This window comes from Ammodytes marinus, assembly GCF_949987685.1.
Source record: "Ammodytes marinus genome assembly, chromosome: 6".
NCBI lineage: Eukaryota > Metazoa > Chordata > Actinopteri > Uranoscopiformes > Ammodytidae > Ammodytes > Ammodytes marinus.
The window spans coordinates 33,329,955-33,348,585 of record NC_137235.1 but is presented as its reverse complement, the minus strand read 5'-3'; the positions used below and the strand labels follow the sequence as shown (position 1 = coordinate 33,348,585).

The 18,631-nt window shown below is 39.9% G+C and overlaps 1 protein-coding gene across 1 annotated transcript; it reads right to left on the bottom strand.

Annotated features, from left to right (window-relative positions):
• Positions 1–213: 213 nt before the first annotated feature.
• Positions 214–14,467, bottom strand: cxcl12b (chemokine (C-X-C motif) ligand 12b (stromal cell-derived factor 1)). Its single transcript, XM_080029656.1, has 4 exons — positions 14,315–14,467; positions 11,605–11,722; positions 6,348–6,431; positions 214–4,530 (listed from the first exon to the last, which is right to left on the bottom strand). The coding sequence occupies exons 1-4, from the start codon at positions 14,379–14,381 to the stop codon at positions 4,491–4,493; spliced, it is 309 nt and encodes a 102-aa protein (XP_079885782.1). The 5' UTR covers positions 14,382–14,467; the 3' UTR covers positions 214–4,490.
• Positions 14,468–18,631: the final 4,164 nt, after the last annotated feature.

Here is an 18,631-nt window from a genome sequence, read left to right as displayed (position 1 = left end):
TCACCCCAATGGGATGCTCATGTTGCTCCGTGCCTGCATGATGTGTAAGCTGGCCTATTTATTGCCATAGACCATAGCAACTTGAATACTTTTGTTAAGGTCAAAAATTCACTTTATGCAGCTTTAAGTCATTAAAATATATTTCAAAGATACAATAAAGACGCGTAAAACAGATTTTTATGTCATATTACTTTATTGAAAAAAAAGGGCTTGAGTATTGTGGCTAAAATACTGCCTCTTGGTTTACAAACAGTGACGATACAGAGGGAAATACTCACATACACCTCACGTATATGAAGAATATGGGAAGCTGCCTCGTAAGAAATTAAAAAAGTCATTTCACATTGTCTTGGGGTCCAAAGTAGAACACAGGCACCAACTTTGATGAATTTATTAGCACACAAGACGTGAAAAATGTTGAACCTGAATGTTGATTTGGTCCAGAGAATACACACAAACATTTCCTGGAGTCTACATATTTATATCTGAAACAGTTTTATCCAACTAAAGATTATCCACAGAGACAGTTCAATGAGAGTGGCACTAACACTGATAGGGTCAAGTGTTTCCACATGAGGTCATGGCACTGAACATAAAAGCACTTAAAGTCTGATTAACACATCTAATTGGCTGTTATTACTTGAGTATTTCATCCAAATAATTCTATAATGAAACAAATGCGGTTAACAGTGTGGTTAGTAAAGTTCTAGCACAGGTGATGCAAAATATTTTCCTGTAATTTGAGATAAGTATCACATCGTTTAGAAAAGGAACAACACAGCTTCTTTTGTATGTAACTATTGTTACTTAATTAAACTATTAAACTAATTTGGGGATGGATGGATGGATGGATGGATGGATGGCAGTGTTCGAATGCAATCACATAATACAAGTTTTTTGGCCTTTATCACTGAAAAATCTGTCCATTTGGAATGTGTTGAAACAAATTGGTATAATAATATTAAATGAATGTCCATTAACCTCTATTACATGAATGGGAACTGAATTATGCTTACAGGATTATTGCACCACTACCTGCAACTGATACGATTATCACCTGTAACCACACACTCAGTAAATAGACCATGTAGAACAAAACAAAACACAAGGACCAAAACAGTGACCACCAGCACAGGGACTGCCACTACAATTTTAAAGGGGGGGGGAAGAGAATTTGGCTCTAATTTTGCGGCATGGCAGCAATTGGGTTTAAATTGAAAAGAAAGCCTGTGGGGGAGCTGGGAGTGTCCAGATTGAAAGCACATGTTGCTCGCTTTGGATCGCAAGTCCAGTCTTTTGTTCTGTTTTGGCTCAGCGGCCATATCGACACATCATACATCAACCTCGGTTAGAAAATCAAATCAAGGCTTCTTGGGCAGGGGAAGACTGGAGGCCTGGGCTGAAAGCCTTTTCCTAACTCCTGCAACACAGTGACAGCAGCAGCTTTTCAAATGTTCAATCACTGTGAGGTGCACGTCACAGATTTGAATCGGTTCAGCTTTGTTGAAAACAGTACGGGGAAGACTACAAATAAGGAAGGATAAAATATTTTTCTTTTTACCCTTTTTGTATAGGAAGAAAGAGGAAAAATAGTGTTGTATTCCTTTTGGAAATGAACATATTGCATATGGTGTCTAACATATTTAAAAAAACAAACCATTACATATATATGTGAAATATTGCATGGAACCTTAAAAAGGATTTTTTTTCTTGCATTTCATGGACGAGCCTTCATTTAGTAGCTAAAGCCTACTGTACATTGCATTTAAAAAAAGCATTTAGTAAGATTATACTCAATATAAAAATAAAACAATTACATTTAAAAGAAACATCCGATAATAAATTGGCTCAAATACAGTATATCAGTGATTCTTGAGAAGTGGGACAAAACAGGGTGCAATGTTGAAAAAATACAAACCCTATGTTTAGGAAAATTAAATGACATGTATGTATCCAACATATACTAAGCTACTGAACTAAGCTTTGACACAACCTTACAGCTTTTGTCCTTTTTATTAAAATGGGCTTTTTACCTTGCTTCACCTTATTTTGTGTCAACACCGTCAGACACCAAAAAACCCAAATAAATGTTCCCTCATTTTATGCTAGACCCATGAGATGTATAGTGATCATAAATATTCACTAAAACTGATAGAGCCACAACAATATATTTTCAAAATGTATATGAATATACATGTTTTTGATATCTGACGGTGTTGACATATTCAACGTTTCTTAAACAGAACAAATAGAGTTTTTCTAGTAGCAGTTTGGTTTTTCTGTTGATGATAGATGCTAGTATGAACTACTTCAGGAAAATAAAATGATCAAAACATTTCAAATAACTTCTTCAGAAATTGTAAGTCGGTGTTGACGTATCATGGTTGTGACGCAGGACTTTCAAGATTTGTAATGTAAAATATTATAAAACTACAAGACTAATCAGAGCCTGTCTGACTATAATGTACTCTGCACAGATAGCTTGTGACAATAGGTCCTTCACGGAGACAGCTGCCCCTCATATTGCCTGATTTTATTACATTTTAATGAAATGTCTGACGGTGGTGACAAAAAGTGTCCCCCCACTTAGAAACCTTATAAAACATGAATGTGTTGTAGAAAAACATTTTCTATTGATATGAGAGATTATTTAGTGTTGCCTTTGATGAAAAAAGCTTAATTAAAGTATATTTTTAATAGGGTTTATTGCATATGAAAGATTGAAACCTTCTCTGAGGACACACTGTTTTTGACGTCATGAGAAGATAACAAGTGTCATAAATTTGACATAATAATAATAAAACTATATTTAAGGGGTTAATTGTGCTCCAGACATTCTATTCTTAATCCCTAATAACATCTACAATTTTGAATATTTGTATTTTTAAAGATAACAGCAGTTACATTTTGTCCCAGCCTTTTGTCCTGGTTCTCAAGAATGACTGATATATGTATATATAGTATATATATCTATAAAAAGGATAATCAAAAACGTTCTTATTGCCACCGTGAACATTCCCTTTGTGACATTTATCATTCAGCCATGTGACACTTTCTTAGCTTTTTATTCCTACCAAGGACAGGTGTTGGTATGAAAATACTGCAGGCAAAATTCTCACGATATACATTTAACTAATGCCTTTGATGAGGTGCGAAATATATATATAAAAAAATCTATCAGTATATGAAATAGAAAGTATTTTTCGAGGTTCCCAGGTTTCTTCATGCTTAATGTTTTATTGTATAAATATTTGGTGTCTTTTTTCCGATCGGTTTAATCAATTAACAAGCTGCATTGATAAGTGTTTCATTCAATATCTTAGTCCTACTTAACATCAGCTTTCCATTTTGTTTCCTCATATCAGACTCTAACAACGGCGTGTAGTTTAAGAAATACAGGTCACTACATCCCATCTTAAATCTTGCATACAATAAACAGTGAAATATAATTATCAATCAATGGCTCTGACCTTTTGCACTCAAACTGTATATAGCACCATTAGATCAGTGCTTGTTTCTTAGCAGTGTGTGTGAGCTTCCATCTGTTTTGTTCCTGATGTTGCAGGAAGCTTGAAGACAATTCAAGACACTGATGTGGCATGGCCTGCCCTGATTGGTCACTGCCTGGGACCTCACTGGCCAGCCTCTCATGGTCCCTTCAGTCCTGGAGTAATGCCAAATTCACCTCACTTCACAGGAGGTTTTCACATTAACGTTTTAACACTAGCGTCCCATTTTTTCAATGAATGTAAGATCAGCAATGAAAGGTAGAATTCACTTTTTTACAAAAAAGGGTTATAGTGGATGTGAATTTTTTCATGTAAATATAGCTGATGATTTAGATGCTCACATATACCCTTCAGGGTTTGTGCATGATGGACGACATCACTTTGCCAAACCGCATTTGGGTTATTTAGACGGAACCTGCCAACATCTTGGTCCTGGGAGGCTTCTGTGATTGTTTGAGCAGCTCATATTTAGAGTTAATTTGACAGGAAGTGAAGCTAGTATTACTCACAAAGCCCTTGGTGGGACAGGAAGCTCAACTTGTTCCTTGATAGCTGCGTGAAGTCAGGAAATACTATATCCAGACACACTCTCTAGGTTGTTCCACTCACACACACACACACACACACACACACACACACACACACACACACACACACACACACACACACACACACACACACACACACACACACACACACACACACACACACACACACACACACACACACACACACACACACACACACATCTTACATCTTAAGCTATAGTTGCACTTTGTGCTAACATGGAGGGGTTGGAGGTGACTGTGTGTGCAGAGGGATTGGTGGCGGTGCTGGGGACGGCGGTGAAGTGCTGGCAGGTCCAGAGAGGCGGACAGGTACATACAGCGTGTTTACATCCATAGCAGTGATGGGGAGGTATACAGGTTTGACCCGGGGTTGCCAGGTCTGACGACATGCGTCACATGTCTTCACTTGTCTTTAATGGTTCTTGTTGTTGCGTCTTCTGTTTTTCTTCACCCTGAACACAGAGACAGAAGGATTAGCGAGTCTCTTGACTGAAAAGACCAAGAAAACCAGCACCAGATGGGAAAAATCTAGAAAAAAACATATTATCCTGAAGTAACTCGTCAATCTACATACATATAGCCCTTCCAACACACACACACACACACACACAGACACACACACACACACACACACACACACACAGACACACACACACACACACACACACACACACACACAGACGCACGCACACACGCACGCGCGCACACACACACACACACACAGACACACACACACACACACACACACACACACACACACACACACACACACACACACACACACACACACACACACACACACACACACACAAACAGTCACTCAAAATATACAGGCAAAAATAACGATTGCGTTCAGAAAAATAATTGGTGGGATATGTGTGGCATATAAATGTAATGTGCATACAGTCTATTCTAGTAGAGACATGAAAGTGCAGCTGGGCACTAATGGCCATGTTAGGGACCTCAGGTGTTGGCAAACAGGTGATAGGTGAGCATACAAATGTAATTGGTCTGTAACAGTAACTGAACATGAAAAAGGGTGACACTGACAAATAGCAGCCATGCTGAAAGAATCCCCCTCCCCTTCCCCATAGGTCTGACATGAGAAGAATTCAAGTTGTGATTCCCTTTAACGTGGAGACTTTATATTCCTACAGTATGTGTTCTCAGTCAGTTCTCTCATATCTAACAATGTTGGTGTAACACCGGACTTTGGTGTGAACACTTAACACACTCAACTAGCTTTCCCACGCTAAACCTTGTAACTGCAGTTTCAATCATTGCTGTATAAAAACCTGAAAGAGCTCAACACGCCTGGTGGAAAAGCTGAAACGACTGTGTGATGGATACTGGAATCTCTACGCTCAATTGATTAACATTCAGACAGACTGTGCTGTACGACATGCCAGCCTCAATGAACTGTGATATGAGTACATTAAAAAAATACAATCAGTATTCACGCAGGTCCTTAACTAACACAATAAACACAGTCTCGTAATCCTCAGAAATCCCTTTTATTGTTTGTTTTCACATTGTGCTCTGGGTGTTTATAGAGGTTTAAGAAGCAGACATGAATCCTGGCGATAATCACCGCCAGGCATGTCGGGAGCTAGGAATGCACACCTTTTAACTGCATAGCTCATTTAAACCTGGATGAGCTGCTGCACTTGAATAGTTTGAAAACCGCAAAGCTGCTCCCCAACCAGGAAAACTCTGTGGCTGATGTGCAATTAGGGATGATAATTATGTGCAAAATGTCTTAAAGAATAAAACAAGTCACATAAACAATCCAATAAAGGCGTGACTATAGGCGCTTTAACTAGAGTGACGTGCTGAATAAAAATGGTTAACCGTTTGACTCTCATTGCTGTCTGGGCTGAAGTCATGCTTATGAGAGAGAAGGAAGCAGACGTACCACAGGCAGATTTATCACTATTCTGACTTGACGCTCATTATTTCGCAGATAGTAACTCAGCAGCTGACATTAGAGTAAATGTCAGGGGGGAAACTGAGAAATGGACATCTTTAACAGAGGCTTAGTTCTTCTTTGTGTGGGTTCTAAACTCAGCGCAGAGGAGAGCTGTATTTCAATTCTGCCATTGTCAGTGATGCTTGTGTCTGCTGAGAGAGAAAGAGAGAGAGAGAGAGAGAGTGAGAGTGAGAGACAGAGAGAGCGAGACAGACAGAGAGAGAGAGAGAGAGAGAGAGAGAGAGACAGAGACAGAGACAGAGACAGAGACAGAGACAGAGAGGATGTTTTTTTTCTTACTTGTTAATGGCGTTCTTTAAGTACTGCTGCAGCCACTTGGTGTCCGGGTTGATGCAAACCTCCCTGTTGTTCTTCAGTTTGGCGCTGTGGGTGAAAAGTAGAATTTAAGGGATTAGACGCCACATTCTGAGCATTTCTGCAAATACATGTCCTTAATGGATGAATTTCACTGTTAAGGCAGTGATTATTCTGTATGACTATATCCTATTTAACATGTTTGTAACTTTTACTAAACAAAGGCTGTTGTTCATGGAGCAAGAGCAGCAGAGATAGAGAGGAAACTATAACCCAAACTCTCTCATGTAACACATCACGTTCAAGTACTGGAGATTACTTTCACCTCTGTCTGTGCCTCCTGTGTAAACTGAACATCCGGTGCTGGTGTTACAAGGTATGCACTACATTGTATCTATCCTATTAGCTCTGTGCTCAACCAAACTGTATCAAGACCTCTCAGTCACCTCAAGGAAATGTGTCAATGTGGCATTTTAATTACTCTAACATGGATCCTTAGTTGTCCCCTATAGTTTGCTCTCTTGGTTTCCATTGTAGGCATTTTCTTAAATGAGCAGGTGGGAGTATTATTTGTGCAGACATTTGATAAGGGGACTGAGCTGTTTGAAGCAGTGGTTCTAAAAGTCCAACACTGTGGGCCCGTTAAGACAACTGAGCCCTAATACTTCCAATAAAGGCTGAATAAAATATGAGCAGCATACGCATGGATGTTTTGACAAGCCTGGATATCCTTAATTCAGACATTCTCAGGTCAGTTCTTGAGTTAGGAGGGATGTATTTATTTCTACAATCTCTAAGTGGATTTTAAGTCATTTATTCATGATGTGACATTGAACACAGTATAATGTAATCCTCTGAGAGACAGTGTACGTCACACTGAATCTTAAAGAAATTGTGTATCATGTCTACTGTATGAGACAATATATTTTTTGTGCTTCATTAGCGACAGGTGCAAAGGTTAGTACCTTAAAATCAAATCAAATTAGTTTTATTTATATGGTCCAATAGCACAAATAGCCATTTGCCTCAGTGAGCTTTACAATCTGTACATCAATACACCCTCTGTCCTAAGGCCCTCCACTCGGCTGACCAACAACTTTTTTTTTCAAACATTAAAAAGGAAAAAATGGAAGAAAGCTTAAACTGCTTTTCACCTCACACACTGTCTTTGACTCAAATGATGCCTCACAGTTTCAAAGCCTCGGTCCCAAAACACACCTTAAGTTGTTTTACAGACTTCCACGGAGCCCGCAGTCCAAGTTTATGTCGGGAGCCCATGATTCAATGTGTAAAAAACTTGGAACCTGTTTGATCCATCCCAACAAAATATCTATCACCTTCAATCTATTCAAAGCTACGTTGTGGCTGTGTGTGTGGGTGTTTAAAAAAAAATGCCTTTCAGATGGCGGCGCGTCCTCGAACATACAACATCATTTCCAGAGCAGTCCCCACTCGCTGATGCAAGACAAAGCAACAACAAACACAACTTTGACTTAAACTCAAGGTGACACATTTCTGACTGTGATGGATTACTTTCTTTAATGAATTCTCAACTCACTCCTAGTTGAAGCAGCAAATGAATGGAAAATAATGACTTTATGCAAGGTAGGGAAAAAGAACTTAGAACCCAAAGTAACCTACAGTTTAGATAATGGTGGGCAGAAAAGTAAAACGCACATCACAAAGAGTAACTAAGACCAAACACAGAAACCACTGGAATGGTCTTTTAAACCTTAGTACAACGTGGGTGACATTTGTAATTCCCCAAAGCGCAGTGAAGATCGAAACAAAGGGCTGATATTGTTGGAATTAAAGGGATAGTGCTCCAAAGATATTTTGATATTTATACTCAAGATTTTTTTAATGGCTTATAAATCTCCATTATATCATCTCACTTCATCAAAGGCTCAACATAGTTTGCCGAAACCCTAAAACTCTCTTCCTGCGGGTCTCAGTTAAAACCAGAGAATACGTCTAACAAGCATGTCACCATATCGTGGAGAGCAAAACAATTCATTCAATTAAATTAACATATTTTTAAACCAAAAAGGAATCCAAATCTTGTTGTTGATGCATACCATTAACAATGAATTTTAAAAAATCTGCTCATTTTGTTCTTCTTGTAATAAATCAAAGGCCCCTTGATGTTAGGAAAGAGCGCAGTACATCAGGGTAATATCTGATATGGTTTATGAAGGCTAAGCTCAGAAACACCTCAGCTAATCTCTAAAAAACCTCAACACATCCGAGCCCAACACATGAGGATTACTGCACATAACAGGCTGTCAGCCTCCTACCGGGCGCTGAGAAATCATAGCTCTCTGTTTCCACTCAGGGAGAGCTGGAGGGAGGCTCACTGTGCCGCCTGTAAAGCTGTCTCCACGCTGCACACAAAACATCTTCACACACACACTTTGATGAGCTGTGGAGCCTGTGTGTGGTTCAGGCTGGGTCAGTTTGAGCATATACTGAAAGAGTCCATCTCACATCACACACAAAGCTGCTTTTTAGTCAAGGTTGCAGACGTTATTATACCTGCTGCAATTATTTTAGTACACCGGAAGACAGCTTAACAGATTTGTTAAGGCAAAAATAGAAAATAGCATTTTATAAGTGTGGAAAATGGCCTCTATAGGATATCTTCTGCACACATCCGAAAGGCCTCTCTAATGCAAACGTTTTAACTTGGTATCGAGGTTGTGTAAAATTTAAAAATCTTTTCTTTTTGATAATTGCAAATGTGCATCTTTGTTTACGGTAATTCATAGTTTGGCATATTTGTGTCATACAGTAGGTTGTTCATCTGTTGGATGAGGCTTTCTTTCTGGTTAGATGAAAGTATATTAAAATAATAAAAAAATTATTGCTCGCTATGATTTATGTATAACGTTTGTCTTACGTTTGTCATGGACTTAAAAAATGTTTTTATAAATAATTTCATTTTCATCTGATATTTCAAGGGACATTAACAGCCATTTTTTTTCTGACAATGGGTTTGTGTCTTTAAACAGCGCAAAAAACATAAATTCTCCTCGGAGAACGCTGGTCTTCTGCTGCGTTGCCTCGATGTAAATCATTTGCAGCGTAAGAATGAAGCAGGGGCTGCGGAGGCTGTGGCGAAGAACATCTCTGTGTGTTCAAGTGATGTCTGGCCTAGTTGATGAGAGAGCTGAGCCAAATATTTAGAGGAGAGGATTTGTTCTGTTATCAGTTACTGCTGGGGGAGAGGGGGCAGACAGGGGGCAGGGTGGCTGGGTCTCCCCCCTCCCCCTCTCAAACATGTGATTCTCACACCTTGGTGGCAATAGGTTGTGTATGAAAGTGAACAACTCTAAGAGGTGTCTCGGCTCATCCATCCATCTCTCCATCACACGACTGCAAATTAAAGGTATGTCCCCCTTCGCCTACTCACTTGTCCCCTCTCACTGCTTTCACATTCAATTTGAACCCACACCCCTGCTAAACCTTTTAATACGCCACCTCCCCTATTCCTCACCCCTTTTTAAATGTTCCCACACACATACACATACGCACATACACACACACACACACACACACACACACACACACACACACACACACACACACACACACACACACACACACACACACACACACACACACACACACACACACACACACATGCAAATGAGCAAATGAGCAAATGGCCCCCTTAACTTAAAAAAGCAGCTCAGGAGCATCAATCAGAGCATCAGCCACAAATCCCTCAAACTAACACCCACGCTAAACGGCTCAGTAACTGGATCAGTGTTTGCTTTTCCTCCAGGGATGTCCCCCTTCTTCTCCTCCTTCCCCCTCCTCCCCCCTTTTCATTTTATTAGGGGTGGCCCGGCCGGCTCATCCGCTCGTGGAGCCCTGTGCTGTTTTGATGTGTCTCCCCTCATCCTGTTTATCCGTCTGCTTGTCTGCACGACCAACCGTGAGCCCCCCCAAACCCCTAATTGACTTGGCTGGAATTTGAGGGCCGGAGTTCCACAAGCAGCAGGTAGTAATTACTTCACAGCAAGTTAATACCAACAGCCTGCTGGGGCTGGCGGGGGTATGAGGAGGGCACAGGGTGGGACTCATATGGGGGGAGGGAGTCGGGGGGGGCTTTCTTTCATCTGTCTCAATAGAGATATCGAAGCAACTCTGCGGGCTCCTCGTCTGAATGACTTCTTGACTTGGCTGTGTCCTCTCTGACCTTTTGCCGTCCCATCACCCTCTCTACTAACAGTCACAAGCCCCCCCGAACCCCCCCTCCATCCCTTTTTTTTTGGCAGAAAAGACCATCTTGCCATCCTGTTTTCTATTGCGACCAAATGAATGAGACTCGTTAGTTAATGTGTTCCAGACCAGTGACAAATGTTGCAGGGCAATTTGAGGCGGGAATAAAAAAAATTGGATAGGGGACACAGGGGGTCAGCAGAAATACAAAGGTAATCACTTTGACCCTTAATTATTGCTTCCTTAGCAAAACAGAAATGGCCCCCCTCGCGCTGCGGCCGTCACCGCTTTCCTCTCTCTCTCTGAGTGGATGGTGTTGTTTTAAACCCGGGCCGCCCATTAGGGAGAGAATGGAAGGATATTAACACCATACTTCACACACTTCAACTCGCAATCTATCTACGCTTTACATTTGAATACTTCTATATACCAAATAATAGTGAAAAGTGAGGGGAGCAAAAAGTAAACACATTACATTAAGGATAATAAGACACCAGGACTATAATATAATCAGGGTTGGATGTCATCTGATACAGACCCCCAATTTCTAGAATTATACTACTAGTAATCTGATAAAAATCAAGGATGGCAAACTTTAAGGGCCTTTTAATCAAAGAACAAAATGTAATATCAGCAGAGACAAAGACAATATCACATGCATATAATGAAATCAGCTAGATTCCACCTGCACAGTCAACATAAAGTTCTAGTTCCACATGTTTAGCATCACATGCCTTCTCCTGGTGATTGATAAACCTCCACACTTACAGACATGTAATCAAGGGAACAGACCCAATGAGGACCAGCCACAAATCAGGTAGTCAATGAAAAAGGAAACGACAACATATACTTAATGCATGAAGATCCAGTAAAAACACTGACTTAAAAGTCCCTAAAATGATTGGTCAGAGAGTTGGACCAGGTGCGTTAACATGAGATATTACAATGTTTGCATCATGACACACATTTTTCCATGTTACTCAAAGGGAAATCATTTCTACACTCAGTTACTCACATGACTTGGAATGGGCAGTTGGGTGTGTGGAGGAACTTGAGCTCTTTGATGGAGCGCTGAGGGACAGTGTTGAGGGTGGAACGACACCAGCACCGCTCTACCAGACTGATGGGTTTAGCTGCACAACACACAACAAGAATAGCCACAGATTAGCATTGCTGTCAGTTCAAAGTAAAGGTGAAACTAAAATACAAGAAATGATGCAGGGTAAAACAATGGATACATTAAATTCAAAGTGTATTGGATAAAAGTATGATTTTAGCCCGTCGGTCCACTTACGGATATATTGACGGGTAGTTTCATGAAGTTAAAGTTTAATGACTTGATTTTAGGCTCAAATAGCTAATAGTAAATAGTCCTAACTCATATTAGCATGAGAGCAGAGCTTTACCTCGACATAACTTTCTTGAACATTGGAGAGCAGTCAACATGTTTTGCACATTTCTTTATTCAGGATAACAGAGAAGGGATTCATTCTGGTTCACATGAGGATTTAAATATTTACATCATCTAAAATCAAAATCTAAAATTCAAACACGGCAGCTTTTTACTACATTTCAGCTGTGATTAAATGCATCACTTCCCTCAGTGGACAAATCAAAAGCATGTTTAATCTACTGTAACAAGCCTTTTACAAAGCATGGGAACGTATGAGTTTACCTGCTATGGCTCTGAACAACATGTTCATTAAAAAGAGATTAAGCCCTTTTATGACCAGTGTCTCACTCACACACTGACACACACACATGCAGAAGTTCAGCTTTTCACTCCCGGAGCATTCAGCCCGACCACTCTAACGGAGAAGGGTCCTCCACATTCAATTTCCTATATTTGCTTCTCGAGCACTCTGCGGCTCAGACGGCATCAACAGGCCTCAAGTACATTCTTAAAATGATTACAAATCACCCCTGTGCCTCTGTGGGGGCTTGCGGGGGCCCAGAGGAGCACACATGCTCTATAAGAACTCTAACTCATTCAGTGCAATTACAAACTGATTATAGATGTGTACTTATTTACCTTTTGAAGTCTAAAGATTTTCAAAGGAAATTATGAGGTCTTTAAAAAGTGAAAAGATGAGGAGAAACACCCTGCAATAAAACATAGAATAGAAATCCATCATAATGGCCTGAATGTTTTTTTTTGCAAAGTGGTTAAAAAGGATACATTCCAAATTGAAGCTGCAGTAAGTTGTAAAAGGCCACAAAGCAGATGCTTCTGATTTAGCAGATATTTTTTAAATTGCAACAGCTCATCCTTTGTAACAAACCATGTCCTGCCCAGATAAACACACCGATGTGCCAAGTGCATTTCGTGCCACTTACAGACCTTTGTTCTAGGGTTCAACATGTTCCTTTTGATATGTGTGTTAATAACGCCTGCACCAAATGTCCTGCCACAAATGGCGAAGTCCTCAGTAATATATCAGCCTAATGATTCACGCTCTTTTCTCATGCAAACTAAGGGATCATTATGCAGCACGAGCATCCACTGCTATCACCACCGCCTTGTTTATCCCTAATTAGAAACTAATTAAAAGAAAGCAAAGGGAAAGGACAAATACACACACATTTAGACCAAATTCTCTTTTATATGCAATCAGGGGTCTCACTGCAGGGCCCAAAACAACAAGCTTAGCATAACGCAGGCCAGGCAACTCTACGCCCCGGCTTGTCTCCTATACCAGGGCGACCATGTGCCAGATTAATGTGGCCTCACTGTGGAAACTGCACCCCTCCTGTGGCTCAGTAAGGACTCCATTCTATAATACTGGATATAATAATAACTTAATATGTTCAATCTGATTCATTGCTTACGTTTTTGAAAAGTCAATATATTGTAATTTAGCTACTAATCTGGATCTGCAATTAGCATTATTAATTAATAATGTACAAACTATTTTCCTTATTTACATAATCATTCTGATGATTATTTTTTCCAAGTATCTATTGACCTATAAAATGTCACAATTTAGAATTTTCCTGAACCAAAGTTAATAGCATATATTCAAGTTACTTGCGACCAACAGTTTAAAAATTAAAGATATTCAATTTACTGTTACGGAGAGCTCAGAAAACGAGCAAAATAACATACAATGTGTCTGCATTTAGGCACATTTTCTTAAAAGAAGAGCTTCCAAAAACAATGATTAAAAAAAATGTGGTGGACCAGTTTTTTCACCACTTTAGTAATGATTTAGTCAGTACAGATAAATGGTGGATGGAACACTTGAAGAAAAGTCTGCTCTCTCCGCTAAATATTGCTCCATGCAATGAAATATTCTCTTCTATTCTCTTATCATCTATTCTTACAAGACAAAATCAAAGCAGTGCATCAACTGGAGTTTAACAAGTGTGACTATGGATTTATTGAAAAAGATTTTATTTTTGTCTGTAAAAATCAAACTTCTTGTGAATAAAAACCTGACAAAGAACCACCGACATTGTCTAAATCTGAGACTTGAGCTGAAAAATATAGTTTAAAGCCAAAGCCAGGAGGAATGAGGAATGATCCTTTATATTTTAGACATTTGTCAGACTGAATCCAGACATTAAAAAGTTCCTACACACACAGCCAAGTTTACCAATGAAAGAATTCCTGACATCCATCTTACATGCATACAAAATGATCCCTCTTCTTCCAGACTCAATCATCTCATGTAGCAACCGAAAATCAGTGAAACAATATAATCAGATCTTCTCTTAAAACTCACCGTTGGAGGTTGGTGCATGTGTGGCCACGGCCAGCAGAGCCGTCAGTGCCAGCAGTTTGACATCCATGGTGGTGGGCTTAACAGGCTGCAGGAGGGCTGCTCTCTCTCTCTCTCTCTCTCTTTCTCTCTCTGTCGCTCTCCGTCTCTGCTACAATCCAGGCCACGACTGTGACTGCCAGCTCCGCTCTGCACTCTGTTAAATCTTCAGATGGGAGAGAGAGTGAGTGAGAGAGAGAGTGAGAGAGAGAGAGAGTCCCACTTTCTCAGGAAGGAGGGAGGGAAGGAGGGAGGGGGGTCCCAGTATGAGAGGAGAGGAGGTGAGGAGAGGGGAGGGAGGAGAGGAGGTGAGGAGAGGGGAGGGAGCAGCAGTGAGTCACTAGAGACTTCCTCAATTGTAAATGTGTTGGCTGGGAATCAAGGAGAAAGTCTGAGGGGAATTCTCTCTCTCTCTTGTCACTCATTTCTCCATTTTCCAGCTCTTTATTTGTTACGTCCTCCTGTTAGTACTGTTACTCTCTTGTCTTTTTCATCACTATTTCATCCTCTTTGCCACCTGCCACACACATATACATACACATACACGCACACCATACACACACCACACACACACACACACACACACACACACACACACACACACACACACACACACACACACACACACACACACACACACACACACACACACACACACACACACACACACACACACACGTACACGCACACCATACACACACACACACACCCACACACACACACACACACACACACACACACACACACACACACACACACACACACACACACACACACACACACACACACACACACACACACACACACACACACACACACACACACACACACACACAGAGTATTTTCAGAGCCAGAGCTCACTGCTGTTGGGCTAATATTTAATCTGAGCATTATTGTTTACTGTCACTGTGTTTGTCTCTGTGTCTGTCTGTGTCTCTCTCTCTCTCTCTCTCTCTCTCTCTCTTTTCTCCACTTGATGTCTCTCCATCACCTGGCTCAGTTCCAGCCCACTGCGTCTGGTTCATGTCTTTATTTGCCTCCATTCCACTTCATGTCACTTTTCAGTGGCACAACTAGATTGGATTATCACATATATCGAACTAGACACTCGAACGGACCGTGTCACTTGTCTGAGTATACATGGCCTTTCAGAAATCGGATAAATGTCCGATGCATGGCTGTCTCCATTATGCTAGGTGGCGCTGTAGCCCTTTCAACCATGCTTTCAACAAGTGGTTTTAGAGCGACGTCCGGTTCCCTTCCGTCAATAACCCATGGTGTAGCCTATCACGCGCAGGCACACAAGCACAGAACGAGAAGTCCGATATGCGATATCCGATCCCTGTATACATGCAGAGAGAAAGCCGACAATGAACGAATTATCTAGGTGTTCTTATCCGACTTCTCTTGTCCGTTATTGTGCCGATTTGTGTCCGAAGTAGATCGGATAAAGGTGTGTCTGTCTGTCCGTCCGTCCATCTATCTATCTATCTATCTATCTATCTATCTATCTATCTATCTATCTATCTATCTATCTATCTATCTATCTATCTATCTATCTATCTATCTATCTATCTATCTATCTATCTATCTATCTATCTATCTATCTATCTATCTATCTATCTATCTATCTATCTATCTATCTATCTATCTATCTTTGTGGTGAGACCATTAAAGGATTGTTCAAATTTGACAATTGTGCCATTGAAATGGGGGAATCGCTGTGTTGAATGAAAATTAAGAATAACTGTGGATTCATTCAAATACGGTAATGTAATTGTGAATGACTTCTGTGACTCCCCCCAGGCCTTTTTCTGTTGGTCAAAGAGGATTTACGTAAAATTAGCTGAGGCTTTGGAAAGGATATTTCTGCCGATGGTCCGCCAAGTAATGAATAAAAACACGATGACCAAATGCTATTCAGATTTTTTTTCACAGCTTCCAATCAATTTCAAAAGGATACAGAAGAGACATCAGCTCATAGAATTTTTTGTTGTTGTTGCAACTAGTTAATTTTTTGAAACCTGTATATCTGACCAGAGGTGTGAGGAGGGTCTGGGTTTTATTTGTGATCAAATAGGAACTTACATTGATTCTATTACAGTTTTTCTCAGTCGCTTTGGTGCTTTTCTCACATCACTATTAACATTTGCACAGCAGTTAGTGCATGTCTCAAAACAATTAGTGCAAACTGCAAAACATAGTGGATAACCTGCAAAAGTACGTCACTTACTCAAAATGGATAGTCTATTCCTCAAAAGCAAGTATTCATGTCAATGAAACTGCCAGTGTCATCAATATGAGAAGTCTTGACACCATCGTTTATGAACAAGATAGTCAAATGGCTTTGTCATGTTTTCATTATGACAGTTTATTCTCTCACTGTTTTCCAATGCAAAAAAAGGTCAGAACTCAGTGACACTACCTGAAAATGCTCAAGACAGCACTATACACTACTTGTATTGCCATTTGAATACACATTGCTGTAGTTAGGAAAGTAAGTGAGTACAAGACACTGAATATGTATGTTTCACATTTTTTCTGTATATGCTCTTTGCAATTCTACAGCATTGTGCAAAAGAAAAATACACTTCAGTCACTTATTTAGAACAAACATAAAAAAACACCCTTTTGGTAGAGCTGTGCACAAATGTGAACAATATAACAGGACATATTGTAACTGAACATATATAGGTAAATCATTCTGGCACATCCAGACGTTCCTGTCTGTCTGGCCACATATTTTCATCTACATCACATCCCTTGCAATGCAGCGAGGAAAGTCATTGGTTACAACTAATACTTCACACACCTCCTCGTGAGTGAAAGTTGAAGTCCACCTGAGAGCAATTGTTCAATTTAGGAGACATTTCCAGGAAAAAATTATAAAGAAAGGTATAAAATTTGCTTGACAGAATTTGATAACTAGTTCAACAATTTTGTATGTAATGACTCAAGCAATGCAATGAAGACTATTAGTTTTATTGGGAACGACTATTCAGCATCCATAAATATAGTTCATTTTGACTGACATGACATAAGCAAATGACAATGTTATAAAACAGCAGAGAATTGTATGAAAGCAACTGATACATGTCCAAAAGCATTTGCAATTTGTTCAGAGGAAGGAGAAATTGCTACTATGATGTGCTCAAATGACTAAATGTTGCGGAGGTTGAACTAATAGTTATGAGAATTTTCATTCTGATCTGAGAAAAGCACCAAAGCAACTGAGAAAAACTGTAAATACAAGTCAGATCAGCATCGACAATAGTGTTGTGTGTTTCAATTGGCAGTCAGGTGAGGGGGAGGGGGTGGGGGAGGGCTCAGTGACAGACTGTTTACTGTTGCAGGGGGGGTATCCAGGGGGGGGGAGGTACAGTCTGAGTACTCTTTACTACACATTTGAGGAATTTAACTTTAGACATACAGGAGCAACACAAGACAAACACAATGTTTCCTATTACATCAATAAGCATTCCAACATTCAATATCTGCCACCACATGGCTTTGTGATGTTTTCATTATGACAGTTTATTCTCTCAGTGTTTTCCAATGCAAAAAAAAGGTCAGAACTCTGTGACACTACCTGAAAATGCTCAAGACAGCACTATACACTACTTGTCCAGCCATTTGAAAACTACAGTAAAGTTACACATTGCTGTAGTTAGGGGAGTAAGTGAGTACAAGACACTGAATACATATGTTTCACATTTTTACTGTATACTCTTTGCAATTCTACAGCATTGTGCAAAAGAAAAATACACTTCAGTCACTTATTTAGAACAAACATAAAAAAACACCCTTTTGGTAGAGCTGTGCACAAATGTGAACAATATAACAGGACATATTGTAACTGAACATATAGGGGAGAACGGGGTAATCTGAGCCACTTTTTACATTTGCTCCCCTCTAAGGGAGCTAAAATGATCTATCACTCAAATTTACACATTTCCCATTAATTCAGGATGTTTCCTAGAAATGGGCATTAGCAGAATTTTTTCAAGACAAAGGGCAGTGACAATATGATTGTTTTAAAAAAAGTTGTCATGTGGCTCACTTTACCCCAGCTGTGGGGTAAACTGATCCACTTACTTTTTCCACTCTGAAACTACCATAACAACACATATTGTAACAGTTAGAATCCTGAAAGATAGCCACACATTCCAGAACTAATGTCGGACTAGTAAAAGAATGATGGGGTTTGGTCAATTAAGCAAAGCAAATTTTCTAAACACTTGAAAGTAACTCTGAACAAAATCAAATACAACATATTATAAT